We start from the raw sequence: 21,440 nt of genomic DNA, 5'->3' as shown, positions 1-21,440 counted from the left end.
AATTATCCACTTGTTAATGAATTATTCTCAATTCCAGACACTCTGGGGCAATCACTTTAATAATTTTAGTTATCATCAATGCTATGCTAACCTGACATGCAGAAATATTATGAAAAATATAATCAAACAAACTTTAGAGGATGTATTGGGGGACTGTCTTTAATGGCTCGTTTCAACTTGGATGTCTCAATTTTAATGAGATTATGGTTTTGTAACTTTTATTATGTCTCTTATAAATTTTTCTACTTTTACTTGCTCCAATTTTATTGTAATTACAATTGTACTTTTTAATAGCTTTTAAAAGTACTGTTTTAATATTTAATACTATGTTGATCTTTTGTAAATTTTACATGTTAATCTTTTAATTCTACTTTTAACTGTCACTTTTAATAATTTAATGTTTCAGTGTTGCTTGGGAATTTCACAACTGTAATTCTAATTGATTTTAACAATCCCTTTAACTATTGATTGCATATTTTAACTTTGCAATTTTAATTGAATGAGTACTTTTACTACTTTTTCGACTGCTTATTTTCTTAGCGTTGCTTTTAACTAATTTTTGTCTTAGTAAATTTTAAGCTCCCAAATGATGCTATTTTATAAGGGTCTGTTGACCTCATTTTATTGATTTTAAATCACTATAAGGGTCTTTTGGTCCTTTTACTTGTTACTGTCAAACTCTGTAATCTTCATTGTCTATTCCATTTTTTTCGTGAGTGTTTGTTTTCTGTTTTTATATTTTGAATACGTTTTTGTCTTTGTTGTTTTAAAAATATGTTTGTCACTATCTCATATTTTAAGTTACTTGTTTGGGTCTTTGAATTAATGTTGATATTGTTAGCTTGAGCACAACTACAGTAGCATAAGAAGATTGGTAATTTTTGAGCCAAACCTATTATGTTAATATCCTTCCCGTTGATTGTCCTATGTATCGGGCTGTTGCTGTTTATTTTGGTGTTTTAATTCGAAAAATCGAAATTTCGGACTCATACATTCATAAGTCCATATGAATTGGCCAATTCTGCAGAGTATTACATTTCGTTCCAAAAAAAAATTACGAAGAATGGCACAATTAGGTATAGGCATTGATGCAAACAATCCTTACGTACAGTCCTTACAGTGTTATGTACAGAAATATTGGATGGCCAGGGAACTAATGGCGTCATAGCCAAGCTTCTGGGCATTTGTAATAAATGAATATTAAGAAGCCCAAACAATCTCTCCTGAATAAACTAGTGAAATCATATTTTCCAGATTGCGACATATTTTGAGGTTTTTGAGTCTGACTCAATAGCTTAAAATATCATCTGAACAAATATTTTAACAAAGTACAACCCCTTAAATCTTAGTACGTGAGAAACCTAATCATGGGATCAAAGGTTGCACTAATGTCTCTTACCACAGTCTCTCTCATCGGAAAGATCATAACAGTCATGACGTCCGTCACAGATTTGGAGTCTGTGAAGGCAAGTACCCCCACACCGGAAACGATCTTTTTCAGTGCACCATGGAGGGCAACCTTCTTCGTCAGAGCCATCAAAGCAATGTCTTACGTGATCACATCTCTCATAAGGAGGTATGCATGATGGAAAATACATACTTTCATTTCTGCAGAAAAAACCTTGGCAGGTTGAGGCAGCTAAATGTAATGAAACAAACGAATTATTACTTTCTTAAAAAATTTACAGACACTAAGAAATATGGCTCACAAAATCGGCTTACATGGATCACAAAAAATATGACTCAAAAAATTGGATTAGGGTTTAAAGAGGCTGAGGGAAACACTCGATAAACACTTAAACTCAGCATGACTTAACTCAAGAATGAAAATTATATCTGGAACAACAAATTCATAGAATTTCCCTACATTCACTCACAACATTCACAACACTTATTTATTATCCCTGATCTATTCTGCTTCCCTGCTGTATGTATCTATAGCAAATATTATCCCGAGAATATTCGGGAGAATTCGTCAGTACATTTTCTTTTAACACGCTTTTCTCGTAAAAAAAACAATCTGCTGTGATTGCCAAGTTTTGTTTGGGAGTTTTTATGATGGATTACGGGCATGCTCACGTGCTTTGTACAATTGTATGTAGGATGGTTGCTGAATTTACATTGGAAAAAAGAGTAGTTTTTTACTATTAAATGGCGTATCACTTTACTGGTGTTTGGAAGGTATCACTTTGTGTTGCCCCTCGTTTTAAAAACTATCATACAAAGACTAAAATTTAACTTTTTTCTCTTGCCCGAGATAACTCGGGATAGGAAACTGGTGTTAAATTAAATGTTTTTTACAAATAAAAAAAAATTGAAATTCAAACTTAAAACTTGTGTATTATGTTTTGCTTTAGTTCCTTGTATGTATTAATAAACAAAAAAAATATGTTGATGTTTGGCATTTTGTTCAAGACAATTGGCAAGGGAAGCTGTTGAAACTGAGCTATATATAAAATATGGTACTTGCTTTAAAATAAAGTTCTAAATATTTGCGGCAAATAATACCCAATTCTAAATTTCATTGTTTGGAGAAACGATGTTTTGAAAGCCCATAATACTGAAATAAGATAATAAAGTATGTAAAAACCAAAGAAAAAGGTTTGCGAATGAGAAAGAACAAACAGCCTAGTAGCAAAGTAAGTAAAAATGGATGAAGCATCCTAGGATCGGAAAATAAAATTATGTTGAATCTATGACATAAACAGCATAAGCCAAGCTGTTAGTAGTGAAATTAAATGTTTAATTATCTAACCACGTGTGATTCACAGAACTATCCAACTAATTGTATTGTTATATCTTTTACTCTTTCTTTTTGTTACTATGCAGATTTTTTTCCGGATAATATACTTAACTATTGTGCTTAATTTTTAACTTTAGCATGATTCCCAAAATATTATGGTAGTATAATTTGTTTTGGAGAAAATGTCTTATTAAGCAGGAAATACTAAAAATAGAAATTTGTAAGAAGATTCCGATACCGTGCCAATTTTAGAATCATCTGATTTTCTAAAAAAATGCAATAAAAATACGCAATTTCCAAGCTTATTTTGATAAAGAGAAAAAAATGCGGCAAAAAGACTAACATATTTTTTACAGAAACTGTGAAAACCAATTTTTCCTATATTTCGTCAACAGAGGATATTGCAGATTTTCAGAATGAAATCTGTTTGATCGAAACATATTATTCCTTGAAAATGGAAACGAGAAAAAATTATTTCTTATTATTTATCTAAGCTTATTTCATTTATTTAATGATAGCGGTATCAAGGTTAAGGACATGCAATGCAAATCCCGTTTACTATTATACTATAAATGCATTAAATCATATAGCTTGAATAATTTATTTTAAGCAAATTATATTACAATTTTAAGCAAATAAGGGTGTAAAAATAAACTCAATCGAAATACTCCGAAAGTATACCCTAAAATATATGTAGAATAAACTTTGGAATCGATATATAAAAAATACCTTTTCAAACAACTTCGAATAGGACGGAAACGCTAACTTGTTCGAAATAACAAAAGAATATAGATATATTCTTTGGAAATAGCTGTCCTTGTAACTATTTAATTTCGATTCCTGGTGCTAGGGGACATTCCATTTTAACATTCGACTTTTGAAATTTCAATTGTAAACGGAATATTTTTATGCCCTTAAAAATATTAAGGCTTGCAGCAGAAAAAGAAAAAAAAAATTCTGCATTGATTTTTTTTACAAAGTAGTGAATTATTATTTTATTCAATCTAAGAACCTGTGCCTATAACTTATGTAAAACTTATTTTAATATCGAGTGAAATAATTTAATATGTTCTGTTACTAAATGGATAATCCCAAGAAACTGAATCGAAACTATAAAAACTTCCCTGATTTGAAATTTAATAGATGATAATAAAAATAGACATGTTTTGAGTATTCAATAAATAGAGACAAAATTTATTCATGCCTGACAATGTCTTGAGAATGGGAGCTTATATTTGAACGCTCGAGACATGTCGACTTATACTTCCCTCTTCATATTTAAGACAGTTTTATCATCAATTATACTGTTTTGCATTTTGGTCTTGATCATTATTTTCATAAGAATTTTACACTCGTTAAAGTAAACTTATTCATTTTAATATATTAGCAGGATTTATGTGGTCTTTAAAAACGTAAGAGCATCAATATTGTTAAAGTTATATTTAACTTTTTGAGACCAGATATTTTGAGTTAATGAAATTAAATATTTTATCTTTTAAGCTTTTATGTCCCCATTTCGGTATCTTAGGGACTTTAAGAGCTCTGTTTAAAAAGAGAGTATCAGATATATATAAGAAAACAAAAATAATCATATTAGCAGTATTTGGTGATAAATGTAGCTTATCGTAATTGAAGAATATGCTGTGCGACATTTTATGGTGGATTTGCGAACGTAAGTCTCAGAATGTATTGAAACATGAGGATGCTATTTGCATATCATCTTTATCCAAAGAAAACCATGTAACCTAACTATCTAGCATAATGAAGCGATTTTTTAAACAATGAATCATACAATATGCAACATATTATTTCAATATCTTATTCTTAAACATAACATATTTCAATGTTTTTAAAATGCCGCTAAACATTCAGCAATTCCTTCAGGTATAGAAAAAAGAAATATCGTAAATTAAAGAAAATCTTGTGAATATTAGAATTGCTATACAATCTACATTTTATTTTTCAAGCACTTTTTTTCCTTCAATTTCTCTTGCCTAGAAGACTCGATTAAAGCTGTAAAAAATTATTATCCCTTAAATTTTGTTTATGGCTATAATAAGTGAAGTTAATTAGATTTTAGCATGAAATCCTAGAATGAATATAGCAAAAACAACATAATTTAAATAATGTCAGATAAAAATTCATGTATTTAAATTCTAAAAGCTTAGAAAATCATAAATAATTCATAAATCGATTCAAATTGTCTTTTCAAAGGAGATTAAAAATATTTTTACTTTTTGGACAGAATATTGTTAAAATTTTCCATTTCCTAGAAACGGCGAGATATTTTCTATTAACTATTAGTTAAACTTCTCCGGGCAGTTACGAAACATTATTTCAATTTTTTTACAGTCAGAGCTTGGTCGCTTAGCAACCTAGTAAAATTAAGAATTCCTCCTTTGAATCAGTCTATGGGCTAACTTAAAATATTCATTTGCGTCGGCGACTTTTCTTGGCTGTTTTCTTCCGCCATATATAAACCTTTATTGGGACCCAATTTTCGATCAATTTTTTTCAAAATTTTGTCTGACCCCCTATTTCAAGGATTCCAAATATGTAAAATATATATAGTCAAACCCCGCTATAGTGATCCCTCAAGGGACCGAAAGTTTCGCTCACTATAACCGGGAGTTCACTATATCCGCTATGCGGGCAATTTAACTAATGGTTCCCAAATTCCTCCCTTTTATTACACGTTATTCAAATAAATGACTGAAAAATATTATGTAGTAGCAAAAAATTTGTTATTTTTTATTACTCTTCGTCCTGCGTACAAAAAAAAAAAGAAAAATTTGTAATCTTTAGCTGTCGAGCAGTCCTCAACATCAGATATGGAAACATTTCCCGACTCTCAGATAATTTTTCCTGAATTTCTGTTAGTCCACTTTTTAAACTTGTCTAATCTGCCATTCGAGCACATAAAAGTAATCTCATAAAATCGCTTAGCAAATTCATCGACATTTGTCCAGATACTGGAAGATTACGGCTTCTTTGAATGATGAACCACTTCAGTAATGCTTCTTCAATATCCTTGTGATCTGATTTTCTCAACTTTTTTCTGCCCTTTAAATTTTTTTTATGAGCAGAAATTGTTAATTGCCCATTTTTCCATATGTTACGTGCTGTAGATTTGGATAGTTTATATTCCCTGCAAATATCAGCTTGATTACATCCATTTTCAATTTTTCTGATTATGCCCATTTTATCATCAATGGAGAATATTTTACTTTTACTGCTCGCCATAGTTAAATTTGAGACACTTGGTTGCAGACTATTCTTAACTGCACTGAGAGAAAAAAGGAATTGAAATGAGGGCCTTATCAACACATATTAGTGTCCAACTCTTTGACCAATAATGAATAATTACTCATTCCCTATGACAGAAAATGCATATTGATCCCACTGACACCTAACAGGTGCATCATCTGCCTGGGTTGGAAACATCTACTTGATTTGTTTAGGGAGGGGAAAGTAAGATAAAAGAAGCAAACAAGAAAAAAAAAATAATTATGATGGTTTAAAAAATCGTTATATGTATTTATTTTGAAGTAGAAAGTTCAATATTATTACAAAAGAATGAAGAAAAAAATCAGTCGAAGGCAGAAAAAAGTTGATTATATCCAACATCATCACTTTTTTGGTTCACTATATCCGGGAGTTCACTATAGCGGGGTTTGACTGTATATATATATATATATATATATATATATATATATATATATATATATATATATATATATATATATATATATATATATATATATATACAGTGAAATCTCCGTTAAGCGGACATTCATGGGACCAAAAACTTTGTCCGTTTATGAGAGTTGTCCGTTTACGGGAAGGGTGCCCTAATAACGAAATTTAACACTGTAAATTGTTTTTAGAATATTCTCAAAGATGTAGAAGTAATTGAATAATATCTACTAGGATACTGTAAATATCTACAAGAATATTTGTTTAAACAATAAGAATGATAAAAAAAAGAATATATAAAGAAGTTTGATATAAATACATAATTCTGGATGTAGCTACAGATAAATAAATATAATTTTCCTATTAGCATAGATACTCAAGTTAGACATATGATACCAAATAGGAGCGTACTGTCCTCAGTCCGTTTCAATTATTAGGTTCACATCCCCTTACACCTACTTATCATTTGATAGGGAACATGGTTAATACCTTCTTGGAAAATAAATCTCCCATGATTCACAGAAAAAAAAGTAATGCATACCTGTAAGTCGTGAGGACCTATGGAGATGATTATTCACAATTGATCAGCTATCAAGTGTCTGAATAAATGTTTCATTTATATAAACACCTCAAAGATTATACTTCTGTTCTCTTTTTTTTTACCCCAGTTGTGTTAAATACAGTCTTCAAATTGATAAGAAAATTAAAGAAATTTTCAATGGGGAAGAAGCATTGAGAGAAGTCATTTCAACTTGAGGGGTTTCATAACCTGTATGGTCCAGATGAAAAGATCAAAAGATGCCGATGTCAGAATTATTTCAGGAGTGCAGTACCATTTTCTCTCCTTTCTTTACAAAGATAAGGCAAGGTGACAGGAGAAAGATTGATTTTTCGCTGGTGAAATAGCTTAACAATATTTTTAGTTATGGATAAGGCAAAAAGTTTTATTTACATGCTTTAAAAATGGCGAAAAGTTGCATTTTTTAACTTGCAATACATTTAGAAAAACTAGTGTCCGATTTGTAGAGATAAAAAACAAGGTTTCAGGATCAAAATAAGTGTCCGCGTCCAGTTACGGGAATGTCCGCTTTGGGGTGAATGTACGTAATGGTTTATTCATGGAAGATTCCCGGGGAATTAAAAATATTTCCGTATTGAGAGGCGTCCGTTTTGCAGGAGTGTCCATAACAGGAGGTTTCACTGTATATATATATATATATATATATATATATATATATATATATATATATTATATACATACATTGTTCATAACTTCCTCGTATTTTAGGTGAGCTGCGTTGATTCTGTTTTATTTGTTTAAATTACAAATTTAGAAGAAGAAAAAAAGTTATCTACATAGCTTTCCGGCGCTTTTTTCTTGTTTCGTAGGAATCAGTGCATAGGATAAATAAAACAATTGATTTAACAACATTCCTCAGTTATTACTTAATTTGGAATATCTCTGGACCTTTCATATCGCTAAGCGCGATAAAATAAAAATAAATGATAAATTCGAAATAGGAAGCAGTATCCGTTTTAAAACAAGGGCATACTCATTTCCGAAGTTAATTAACGGACGTAATTAAAATACTGAAAGTTCTTATCGCATTTTAAATTCTTTTTTCCTTCATTAAATAGGAAAAAAAACTTTAACTAGGTCAATTATAAACTGACACGATAATTTATAGCGCCAAATTAAAAAGATTTATTGCAAACACGACATCGAATGCTTCAGAAACTCATACCATCAAAGATGAAACAAAATAGCCGAAATACCTCTATGGCAAACAATAGACGCAGCCTTGTAAATGTACCCTCAAAAAATTGGTTCAGCGCAAAATCTTAATCTAAGTCAATGGAACCATAATACGGAGCAAATTCATTGCAATTTGTTAATAATATGTAAAAATGAACCATGCTTCGCTGTTAAATTTTAATTTCCTGCGATCATGCATAAGATGTTTAAGTTTGCACAACAATATGGTTCACCAAACCTCGCATTAGAGTTGTAGCCAGTTTGCACAATAGTGTGGCTCAAAGCGTTCCCAAAGTTTCTAACTAAGTTTAGATAATTATTAGTTATCGTAAGGGCCGCTGTTTCGGGTGCAACAACCATTTTGCTTTGCTGCGCACGATATATAAGACTTAAAAACATTATTCGATTGAGACTTATCAGCTATGTTATGTTTGTATAAACTTTAGCATCCAAAATAGAGTCTCGATGCTGCCATCTTGGGTGGCAGAAACTAGACGTTCAAATCAACATGACCAACGGTTTCTCACCCATTGTGGTGGTTCTGAAAGAGTGGATACCACCTCTGGAGAACGCACTAGGTCTGCTCATCGGCAAGATCTATTGTGCAGCTCATTGGAAATAAATTTTTTTTATATAAACTATGTTAAGACAGAACTTGAAGTCAAAAGAAAAAAAAACTATCTTGACCTATCTACTTCCCACTAAAATGCAATGACAGAGATTTGATATGCTGAATGCGCCATTTTCAATTATCGAAATCAGAAATCATTATTTTGTAACCTCGCGTTTTATTTAATGTCAAAAGTAACAAAACAAGACGGATGAAAGAGGGAAAAGAAACGATGAAAAGCGATCACGTGTTGCTAGATCATGATTATCAAAATTTCAAAAAATATAAATGTCTCGATTGCAAAAATATCATTTGCAAATAGAACTGTTATGCAAGATAAGGTCATATCTTTATAGACTGTTAGCGGGGAATTTATATTTCATTTATTACTTCTTAATGCGTCACGCATTCTATAATCTTAAGCTTCAAGTTTTATTTATTTATTATTTTTTCTTCAACTGCAATTGATTTTTTTTTCTAATGCAACAAATCGTTCATTTTGTTACGATTAGCAAATTAAGAAAATGTTCTTACAATTGATTATAATATTTATGTATTTATACACGAGACGATCTTTTTCCCCCCTGTAAAGTATAGACTTTTATGAGGAAAAAACTAAGATAACAGCGAAGTTACACTGGGGAGTCCACGTGCGAAGCGAGCAGATTTGGAGCTTCCAAATATTTTAAACTACAGATAAAGTTTTATTTACTGCAATTTGATTCGTCAATGCCATATCTACAGTCAGGTCTTCCATCGCATACTTTTGATTTCGGGATGCATTCAAGAAGCCCATGTGTAAACCTTTCACATCGAAAGTAGGATTCCAAGTTACAAACTCTGGAATAGCAAAGGCGCTCGTCACTCTTATCTTCGCAATCTTTTTTTCCGTCGCAAACATTCAAATCACTGATACAATTTCCATCGCCGCACTTAAATTGGTATAGGCAATCTGCAACAAAAAAAAAATGAATAAATAAATAAATTCTTTAAAATAAATATTGATTCCAGTTACAAAAAGGTAGGCTAATAATAGGCAAGAGGGCCAAAACTTTTGATTTTTTTTAATAATTATCTATGATTTTTTTTATTTATTTATTTTTACTGGAAGTAAAACAGTTATCGAAATTTCATCTTAATTGTCACGAAAATGTTTGAACTAAACACCTTTTATCAATAAAGTAAAAATACTGCAGTTTCAAACCTTTCATCCTAAAAGGATTAAAAAATATTTTTTAAAGCTTTTTTCTTTTAAAAGGATTATCACTTGGGTAAAATGGTCACTAAAGGCCTGGTTTCTTAGGACAGGACGCCGTCAGCTGGAAATCAGCGCTAACCTCTTATTGGTCCATTTGTGAGTTTGATAGTATACGTCATCCAACGGTCATCTTGAACTACAATTGCCGTCCAACTCAACTGCAGTTGGATTACAACGTGACGTTAACCACAGAAGCACTCTTCATTTAGCTCAGCTATGATGTGTTTTTTCTTGGACGAAGTCATTATTTGTTCTCTAAAACACTGGTCGACAATAAAAAAATAAATACAAATTCAAAATAAGTATTTGTTTACGTTATTAACGCATGCGCAATGAGAGATAATGTCTGCGTTGGACCGACTGCTCACGTTGAGCTAACAAAAAAGTATTTTTTTGGCGTCAGCTCTGCGTCAACTTTCCGCTGACGCCCAGATAAGGCGCTTGTCCTAAAAAACCAGACCTTTAGGTCCATAAGGACATTTTAGTTGACGTCACATTAGAGATAGGATCAAATTGCATTGTCCATTGAAATTTCATGACAAAGGTAGATTTTAGCCGAGCGTACAAGACTTCGCGAAAAGAAACTTTATAATTACCTAAATTTAAGATTATTTTTACCCTAAGACTAGCTTTATTAAAGGATTTTTTTATGCTTGAAAACCCTAAGTCAATTTCAGTTTAAGGTTTTTATACAGAAGGTTGTTTTTCAAGGTTTTGGTTTAGGGTACTGTGCGAAGAATAGAACAGATGTTCGCAGACCTCGTTTTAGGGTCAGAAAGCTTACTAGAAAACCACATAACAAACTTTTTTAGGTTTGCATTAAAAGGGTTTTGGTGAGTGAAAATAAACCTTATTTTGCTATCTGGGTCTGGGATGTTCGGGAGCGAAGTAATAAACAGATTCGGAGCTTCCAAATATTTTAAACTGCAGATAAAGTTTTATTTACTGCAATTTGATTCGTCACTGTTATCTTCACAGTCATATCTTCCATTACATACGTATGCTTTCGGGATGCATCTTCCGCTACCACATCGAAAGTTGGATTCCAAGTCACAAACTCTGGAATGGCAATCGAGTTCGTCACTGTTATCTTCGCAATCTTTCTCCCCGTTGCAAACTTGCCAATTATTGACACAATATCTTGAATCGTGGCACTGAAATCGGTGTGGACAATCTGTAACGAAAAAGAATAAATTATTGAAAATAAATATCGATTCCAGAAACAAAAAGCTATTCTAATAATAGGTAAGAACACCATAACTATTGATTTTTTTTATATAATATTCTATGATTTTTTTTATTTATTTATTTTCTCTGAAAGTATATCAGCCTGCTTCTCTTTCCTTATAGTTCTTTTTCGTTTTTCTCTTCCCATTTATCCCCTAGAAAAATTTGCCTTAGGTTTTCCATAAAAAGTGCCGTAGAACTTTCCTATGCGGTTTTGCCAATGGAAAAAGTTTGCCATGCGCTTTTGCCATATAGGTATGGCAAATACTTGTCATACATGTATAGAAAACTTTTGCCACATGTATATGGCGAAATTTTACCATTGACAAAACCCCCATAGGAATATCCTATGGCATTTTTTTATGGAAAACCTATGGCAAGTTTTCCAAAAAATTTTTACATTTGCCATATGTGTATGGTACATTTTCAGAAGGGATTGTCTTGCCACATAAATAGGATTATTTAAACTATAAACTTTCGATCTTACTCCCTTGAGTAGAAAAAAAAGGTTTTCATATCATTTTTTTTGTATGAAACTGTACTAACCTCATTTCATGCAGGAAATATTTTTTACTAATATCGAGCTATTTTAAAAAAAAATTGCTTTAAAAAATGACATTTTGATTCTTATTTTACTCGTTTTCAATTCTTCCTTAATTATTGATAAATTTAAACTTTCATATTGTTTATATGAAATTTCATAAATCATATTTCGTATAAACTTTCTCTTTTGTATCAAATGATTTCTGTAGTATTTTTATATACTAAAAAAAGAAGGGATCTAAACTAACATCAGAACAGTAGGCCAGCATCCAAGGTTTCGTGGCCAAAATTAGCAATTCGATGAAATTTGTTTCAAAATTTGGGGCTTTTTTGTGCAGGTAAATTGAATTCACAGTTGAAATTTTGAAATACACTAAAAATACCAACAAAAATAAAATGGCGACTGAAATGTGGCGAGCAAAAATGAAAATAAATAATATAGCAAGTTTAAATAATTAAATATAGCAATGAAAATATTATAACTTTCGTAATTTTATATTAAAAATGAAAAGCAAATTATATTTCCGAAGTAATATTACAAAATAACGCGAAAACATGAAAAAAAACATAATTTTTGTTTTTCTGTATATTTAGTTCACCTTTGCAGTATGAGCAAAATGGGGCTGGTTTTTTCGAAAGAAGAAACATCAAAGAAGACAACAAAAAAAAGTTTAGCTAATTACCTTGTGAAACGTTTTGGAACGAACTAAGTTTTGAAAGTTATTCAAACATTGAGAAATGTCAAATGATAAGATATAAGCTCTTAGTTTGTCAAGAGTACTGACTAATCCAACAAATTGAAAATTTGTACTATAATTTCAAGCCTTTAAGTCTAATAAAAATGTAACAGTAAGGTGAAATTCTTATATATATATTTCTGAAATATAAATTTAAAAGTTACATTAAAAAAAATTTTAACATATTTTTTCCTACATTGACTTTACTACTTGTCTGTCCAAAAAGTAAATTTCAATGTTTGGAATGATTATGAATACTTAATTTGGGCTATATTAAAACTGCCTACACATATTTTAGTTGAAAATTTAATTTTGAAAATTAATTAGAGCGTATGAAAAAAAATATATACGTATAAATGAGGGTTTCCGGTATTTGATCTGTGTCAAGGGTCTGCTCTCGCAAATCTAAAAGCCACTTATAACTATCTGATTTTCGTTTCTATTTCTTATTCATCGTCCAAACTGACATATAAATGTGACTGCAAAAGCAGTAAGAGCAGCACTCTAGCTCATTTGCAGAAACTTTAGCGAGAGCCTGTCGACATAATCCTTTACTAGATAAATAATGTCAGTACCCAGAGGACAAGTAACCTTACGGCAACCTTGTGTTGGAATTTTCATCTAAATGTCACGAAAATGATTGTATTAAAAACCTTTTTTCAATAAAACAAAAAATATTTCAGTTTCAAGCCTCTCAGGATTAAGAATAATATTTTTTAAAGTTTTTTTTAAAACTTAGGTCCATCATAACATTTTAGTTGACATCACACTAGCGAAAGGATGAAATTGCATTGTCCATTAAAATTTCATGGCAGGGTGGATTCCAGCTGAGCATACAAGACTTTGCAAAACGAAACTTTGTAATGACCTAGATTTAATATTATTTTCACCTTAAGACTAGTTTTATTAAAGGATGTTTTCACGCTAGAAAACATTAGGTCAACCTAGCTTTAAGGTTTTTATATCGAAGAATGTTTTTACAAGGTTTCGGATTAGGGTAATGTGCGTGGAACAGACCAGATGGTCTCTGATCTCGTCTTAAGATTACAAGGCTTACTAGTAAACCACCTAACAAACCTTTTTAGGTTTACAGTAAAAGGGTTTTGGTGAGTGAAAATAAAACTTATTTTGCTATCTGGAATGTTCGGGAGCGAAGTAATGAACAGATTCGGAGCTGTCATATATTTTAAACTACAGATAAAGTTTTATTTACCGCAATTTGATTCGTCACTCTTATCTCTACAGTTAGTTCTTCCATTACATACTTGTGATTTCGGGATGCATTTCCCGCTTCTACATCGAAAATCGGTTTCTAAGTCACATGCACGGCAATCGCTTTCGTCACTGCCATCTGCACAGTCATACAATCCATCACATACATTTAATTTAGAAATGCATTGCCCGCTTCTACATCGAAAGTCGGTTTCTAAGTCACATGCACGGCAATCGCTTTCGTCACTGTCATCTACACAGTCATACATTCCATCACATACATAGAATTTAGAGATGCATTGCCCGCTTCTACATCGAAAGTCGGTTTCTAAGTCACATGCACGGCAATCGCTTTCGTCACTGCCATCTGCACAGTCATACAATCCATCACATACATTTAATTTAGAGATGCATTGCCCGCTTCTACATCGAAAGTCGGTTTCTAAGTCACATGCACGGCAATCGCTTTCGTCACTGCCATCTGCACAGTCATACAATCCATCACATACATTTAATTTAGAGATGCATTGCCCGCTTCTACATCGAAAATCGGTTTCTAAGTCACATGCACGGCAATCGCTTTCGTCACTGCCATCTGCACAGTCATACAATCCATCACATACATTTAATTTAGAGATGCATTTCCCGCTTCTACATCGAAAATCGGTTTCTAAGTCACATGCACGGCAATCGCTTTCGTCACTGCCATCTGCACAGTCATACAATCCATCACATACATTTAATTTAGAGATGCATTGCCCGCTTCTACATCGAAAGTCGGTTTCTAAGTCACATGCACGGCAATCGCTTTCGTCACTGTCATCTACACAGTCATACATTCCATCACATACATAGAATTTAGAGATGCATTGACCGCTTCTACATCGAAAGTCGGTTTCTAAGTCACATGCACGGCAATCGCTTTCGTCACTGCCATCTGCACAGTCATACAATCCATCACATACATTTAATTTAGAGATGCATTGCCCGCTTCTACATCGAAAGTCGGTTTCTAAGTCACATGCACGGCAATCGCTTTCGTCACTGTAATCTGCACAGTCATACATTCTATCACATACATAGAATTTAGAGATGCATTGCCCGCTTCTACATCGAAAGTAGTGTTCTGAGTCACAAACTCTGGAATGACAATCGCGTTCGTCACTGTTATCTTCGCAATCTTCCTCTCCGTCGCAAACATGCTCATCACTAATACAATTTCCATCGTCGCATTGAAATTCGAACAACGAACATTCTGTAACAAAAAAAATAAAAAAAAATAAATTCTTTAAATTAAATATCGATTTCAGTTACAGAACTGTAGGCTAATAATAGGTATTAGAACTAAAACTTTTGATTTTTTTTTTAAAATAAAGTTCTATGATTTTTTATTATTTATCGTCAATCTTAATTTCGACAAAATTTTCTAGCGAGAGTACTTAAATTTCGAACTGATCATGAAGCCGATGCTAGTTGCATTTCTTTCCTAAATTATACAAGCGAACTTTCTAGCCTTTTTATCACCAATCCAAACTTTGACAGTTTTTGCTTTGTCGGCAATCGGTTACTTAAACAGACACGAAACTAAAAGGAAAGAAAAGAAAAAAAGAAATAAAAAGAAAGAAAAGGAAGAAGAAAAGAAAGTAAAAATTTAAAACTCATTCTTCTAAAAAGACTAAAAAGAAAGAAAAGAAAAGAAGAAGGAAAAGAAAAGAACGTAAAAAATTAAAATACATTTTTCTAAAAGCCTAAAAAAGGAAAATAAATATATTTTTAACAGACAGAAAAAGAAAAAAGTTCAGTGCAGTTTCATAATAGCCGCGTGAGACAACGCGTTCAATAAATTGTAACTCGATCAAATAGGTTAATTTTATTACGTAAAAGACTAGGGAAAAAAGAGGAAACATATTTTAAGAAATTTTTTTATGTTTGTATGCCTTTACACTATATAAAAATTTAATTCAATTTACTGTCGTTGGTCAGGATTTCTAATGACAAAGAAAGATTATAAGAAAAATAAAAATATACTATTCAAGCAATCTTTCGAGCAGTTTGATGACATGCAAGCACCTTACTTATGATTTGAGCTTCACAATCAAAATGTGAAGAAAAATATCCGATATTGGGCATAAAAGTTCTGAAAACTAAAATGAATCATTTTTATGTAATAATTAAACATGACTAAAAAATAAGGAAGTTAAAATTTTGAATTAAAAAAAAACTTTCATCGCATTTATGAATTTAATTGCCTGAAGTACAGTAGGGAAGAGTGGGGTCAATCGTAAAATTTTTTGCCTAACTATTTTTAACTAACAAAAAATCCAATATATTATTAGTATTAACTGACAGACGAGTAAAGTAGACTATCCTCTACTAGAAAAAAAAAGAACCTTTTTTTAAATGTTATTATATTAGTTATTAACAATTTTTGACAGTCGTGCACCTGTTACAATTGTCCCCACTTACGGGGTCAATTGTAACAGTTCACAAATTCAACTAAAACATAGTTAATTATACATATTATCATAGTTGTGATATATTTTTTTATTGATCAAAATAGTAATGATATTTTAGGAGTAAAAATAATAATGAGCAGAGACCTAGAGGGTTAAACTTTTAACTTTAAGAGGTTAAAAATTTTAATTTATGCTGTGAAAGTTGAAAAATAAAATAATGCACATGCTACATAATATAAATGATATAGGAAACTATTGGTGGTTCTTAAAGAGTTAAGTAATGGTTTAAGATTATTTATTTTCAGCTGTTACAATCGTCTCTTTACTTACTGTTACAATCGTCCTCAAGACGCCATTTCAGCTTCATTTGTTAAAAACAATTGTAGTTAATTAACGAAACTAATCTTTTTTTTCTGAAATGTAAATTAAGGTGTCCAATTACATATTCGGTTAAAATTTTTTATTTGTTTAAACAAAATTACTTTGTTACAATATAATATTCTAAAATCAAAAAAAGTACTTACGTAGCGTGAAAATATCTTTAATGATGTAACTATTTCAAAAGTACATAAAAATGGTTGCCAGCAGGGGTGTTCATGTAGATTTATTAAGTACACCTTGTGCGCAATCTAGGAACCAAATATAGAACCCGACACTCCAAATTTTCGGTCTGTTACAATCGTACCCTGTTACAATCGACCCCACTCCTTTTCCTATTATTTAGCCCTTTATAAAGCTTTGGTCAGTATATTAACTTCAAATTTTAAATAAAGCTGGGAAACCAAGATTTGTCCGACCATCTACAGATAAATTCAGGGAATACAAAGAAGGGTTTTCCTTTACATGAATGAGGGTAACAATAAAGGTTAGAGTGTGATCAAGAGGTCAACACTAGAGAGCTACTTTCTCTTGTACGTTATTCGTCGTTATTTCTACGTCCAAATTTACTACCAACTCTTTTTTGTCGGAATAGTTTTAAGTTCCACCACCAAAAGACAACAGTTTTAAAAATCAAATTAGCTTTTGGGTTATAAACTATATTAATTTTACTTAATAAGTCAATCACAATCCCAAAAATATTTAATCATAACATAAACTCGAAACAAATGGCAGTAAAAAGGTTTATTGAATCTCAGGTCTATCACTTCCGAAAACTCCTCCATGTGTTTCAAAAATGATGGGACCAGGGCCTGATTGTCGATTAGCCCCAATAGGTATGTACCAAGGGCCCACACTTTCTGGGGGGGGGGCTCAAAAATTAGTAAAAAGTCCACAATATGACTATTTTTTTAAAATCTGAAAGAAACAGTTTTTTTTTTCAAAAAATGCACTTTTTTAAAATATTTTTTTATATTGTGATAAACCAAACTCATATACTAAACAAATTCGAAAGTGCAGCTGAATTTTAATTGGCGCAATTTTTACGTCAACGGCTTAAGTGAATGCACTGAATATGCACTGTATATTTAAAAGTGTAATATTTAAATAAACTCTTATTTAAATGTGTTTTATATTTTCTATGACTACTACAAATTTTGCTCTTTAGAATATTTTTTGTGTGCATTTTTTAATAAAAATTATAAGTAATAACCTTAATATTTTAGCATACATGCAGAACGTATCGTTAAATCTAATGAAAAGTCGGCTAGCTTTGTGTTGGTTTAAGTACTGAATAAAAAGAATAATTACAGCTTACTATAAAAAATAATTCTACTTTTAGCAAAAATCACTGATTTTCAATTGTTTGTGGTGACTAAACTATTTTTATTTTGACATAACATTGTTTCGTTGTTTTATATTTTGCTTCAATATATAGATACGAGAACTTTATCTTAACTCTTAACTTAACTCTTAACTTAAACGAGCTTCAATTGTCTGCTTTCAAAATTTTTTAGAATGTTTCTCTTGAATCACGCAGTTGAATAGATTATTTTTATTATTAGGACTACTCTTTAGAAACTTAATTTCAAAATATTTCATAAGCGGCCCGAACAATTGGGTAAGCATTGGTCCTGAATTGTTTTGATCGGTCCCTGTATGGGGCATACGCTATTCATTTTTAAACAGCAAAAAATTATTTCATTTTCACTCAAGTCCACTTCAAAAACATTTTTAAAACATATATTTTAATAATTAAATATAAATTAAACGTGAAAGTAGCTTACCTTCTGCTGAAGAAACTACAACGAAGACTAACAAAGCAATTATTATGTGTGGAATCATTGTATATAATTGATCGGACAACTTACAATTGAGTTAATATTTTAAAAATAGCAAATAATGATTTGCCTTAACAAGCATTAAATGAGGAAGTCCAACTACTTATTATATCAGGAACCGGAAATCAATTAAAATGTTTTGATAAAAACAAACAAAGAAAAGTTTAACTACTTATACGTCTAATCTCACCAAAATTCTATTTTTTTTCTACAGCAAGTCGAGTGATAGGGAGTTTATAACACTAGATTGCCGAAGGAAGTCATTTTATCTGCTTTTTCATTTGCAAAAAATGTACAAATAGTAATGCAAATTTTTTTTCAAGCGAAGTAATTTTTTTATTGTTCATATTTACTGTAAATAATGCTTAAAAAATATTAAAAAGTAATTTGAAATTTTTTTTTCACACATTAGTTGTTCCTTCACAATTCAGTCATTTTGATTGCTTTTGGGCAATATAGGTATATACTAAGTTTTAGTCTTTCTAGTGTTTATGAAGACTAAATCACATGATAAAAAGTTAACAAAAAAAATTCATTAATATCAAACTGTACTTATTTTTTTAAATGAAAGTTATAAAATGGGGGGAAAATTTTTCATGTACCAATTGCGTGGGTTTCGCTTGAAAAGCTTTTTAAAATTATTTTTAAACTGCTCCATGTAAAGTTTAAAGCAGCATATTAGATAAAGTATACAATTTTTGAATATTCTAATAGTTCTGTAATGCACAATATACTGTACCATAGATAGATGCAGGCAGTTCAGAAAAAGATGATTTTATATTGCCAATTCTTAAATTTAAATTCTAGAGAATCTCTTGAAGCAAAAAATTTTGTAACACCTTTTAATAACAATAACAAAAAACTATTATTACACACTATAACTATAAAGTTACTATTAATAAAAATAAAAAAATTATCATTTTACTGCAATTTTTACTATTTAGATTATTATTTTACTCGAATGTAAAGTGATAGAATATACAGACAAACCCCGCTATAGTGAACACGGTTTATAGTGAACTCCCGATTATAGTGAACGAAAATTTCGGTCCCTTGAGGGTTCACTATAGCGGGGTTTGACTGTATATTCAAAAAGGGCACTTGTAGAAAATGTTAGCAACTTAAATATATAAAAAATAGTTAGAATAATTTTTAATGTGTCTCTTATGAAATAAAGTTAAAACAAGTTTTTTTTTTTTTTGGCTGCCATTTTTGTAAAAAGTTTACCGATGCAAAGACACCATTTCAGATTGACAGACGTTTGGATTATGCACTATTTCTGAAATAATTTAGCACGGTCCTTAAATATTAGCTCAAATTAATTAAATAATTAACTTAATAAATTACTTTACAATTTTGATATAAATATTTTTCTTGTGAAATTGTAAGAAATGATATGATCATACTAACTATTGTTTTGAATTACATTTAGAAAAACGTGCAAAATAAAACGGTTCATAATGTATAAGATTTCTCTTTGTCTGAAATCTCAAGACACTGATTGCATCAACAATTCTTTAAGAACTACCCAACTGTTATATATCATGTATGAAATTCCCGTTGCATTCATATTTTGTCTTGTCAACCTTGTGTCATAATTTTATTTTTATTGTCACGAAAATTTTTGTACTAAAAACAATTTTTCAATAAAGCAAAAAAAAAAAAAAAAAAAAAACAATGCAGTTTCAAACCTTTGATCCTAAGAAGATTAAAAATTATTTTTTAAAAAGTATTGTCACCTATATAGGTAAAATGGTCACTTAAGTTCATAATGGCGTTTAGGCTGACTTCACACTAGCGATAGGAGGAGTTCTGGCTGAGGGAGTTCTTACTTTAGACAAACTATATACAACATAGGGATGAGCGAAAAACGAAATGGAATTTTCTGGTGGGTCAAGCGTTAGTTATTGTTTAAAATTTTACTAAAAGCGATTCAGTTTTTCACCTATTTTAAGGTTAACATCAGGGATAATTTCTCACCTATAGCACAAAAAAGTAGTTTATTGAGCACATTTAAATATTTATTTACTTTATATTCACGATCGCAATGCTTGAGTTCGCCCTTAAAAAATCAGGCCTGAAAAATCAGGCATTTATTTATTAAGTTTTCATTTAGTTCCATCAGAATCATTGGCCGAGTCTCTATAGTCCAGGCTTTATGACTTAAACACCACCTTTTCCTGTTACGGGCATTGGCCTCACTGATGAGTGGCTTCTCAATTGCAGCACGGCCAGCAATTCCCTGTTTATGAAGCTCCCTTCTAATTGTTTTGGTACTCACAGGGTTCGGTAACACAACATTCATTTCAGCAGTAACTTTTGCAGCTGTGGTTTTCATATTTTTCGTCACAATTGCCCTTAATGATCGTCTGTCACGATCACTCAGGACACACTTTCGTCTACGCTGTGATTTAGCAGATGATGTTTTTCAGCTTTTCAAATATGCGGAATAAATCTTCGATACAGTACCTCTTGAAGCACTAAACACCTCGGCTACCTTGCTTACGGAAACACCTACCATACATGCTCCAACAATTTGCCCACGTTCGAAGTCTGTTAACTCTGACATAACGCAATGACAACCTCACATAACAGTACTCCGACAACAACTGAACTGTTTAGCACATTTACGAAGTTGTATAGGTGGCGTAAGTAATCAAAAACGCCAGCGCCCCCTACATATTTCATTAAAATCAATCTTTCTTTTCAAACTTGCATTTCACAAGGTGTTTCCATATTTTTGTCCAACCCCTGTATATTATTATTTGAAAATAAAATTTTCAAACGAAGAACATTTAATTTGGAATTCTGCGGATTTATAAAGCAAGTAAGTGTTATGGTTTTTATAATAAAAATTATTTTTGTAAATAATATTTTTTCTTATTTGATGATAGTTCTCTACAGAATGGTTTTTTATGTCTGATTAAGAACTATAAGAATAAAAAAAAGAAATAATATGACAGTTTTTTTTAATTTAATATGA

At 31.1% G+C, this 21,440-nt stretch overlaps 1 protein-coding gene across 1 annotated transcript in view; it reads right to left on the bottom strand.

Moving 5' to 3' along the window:
- Positions 1–21,026, bottom strand: part of LOC147810654 (uncharacterized) — a 35,545-nt gene extending 14,519 nt beyond the window's left edge. The window contains exons 1-6 of the mRNA XM_087160452.1: positions 20,976–21,026; positions 20,645–20,861; positions 13,784–15,037; positions 11,010–11,237; positions 9,518–9,757; positions 1,400–1,639 (exon numbers count right to left, since the gene is read on the bottom strand). Of these exons, the coding sequence (XP_087016578.1) occupies positions 1,400–1,639; positions 9,518–9,757; positions 11,010–11,237; positions 13,784–15,037; positions 20,645–20,861; positions 20,976–21,026 (2,230 nt within the window). The remainder of the gene's footprint in view (positions 1–1,399; positions 1,640–9,517; positions 9,758–11,009; positions 11,238–13,783; positions 15,038–20,644; positions 20,862–20,975) is intronic.
- Between the last annotated feature and the right edge of the window lie 414 nt (positions 21,027–21,440).

The sequence above is a fragment of the Parasteatoda tepidariorum genome, chromosome 4, assembly GCF_982258835.1.
Source record: "Parasteatoda tepidariorum strain Cologne lab strain chromosome 4, Ptep-v5.0, whole genome shotgun sequence".
Lineage (NCBI taxonomy): Eukaryota > Metazoa > Arthropoda > Arachnida > Araneae > Theridiidae > Parasteatoda > Parasteatoda tepidariorum.
Note: the sequence above shows the minus strand (reverse complement) of the source record. Positions and strands in the feature narration are given on the sequence as shown.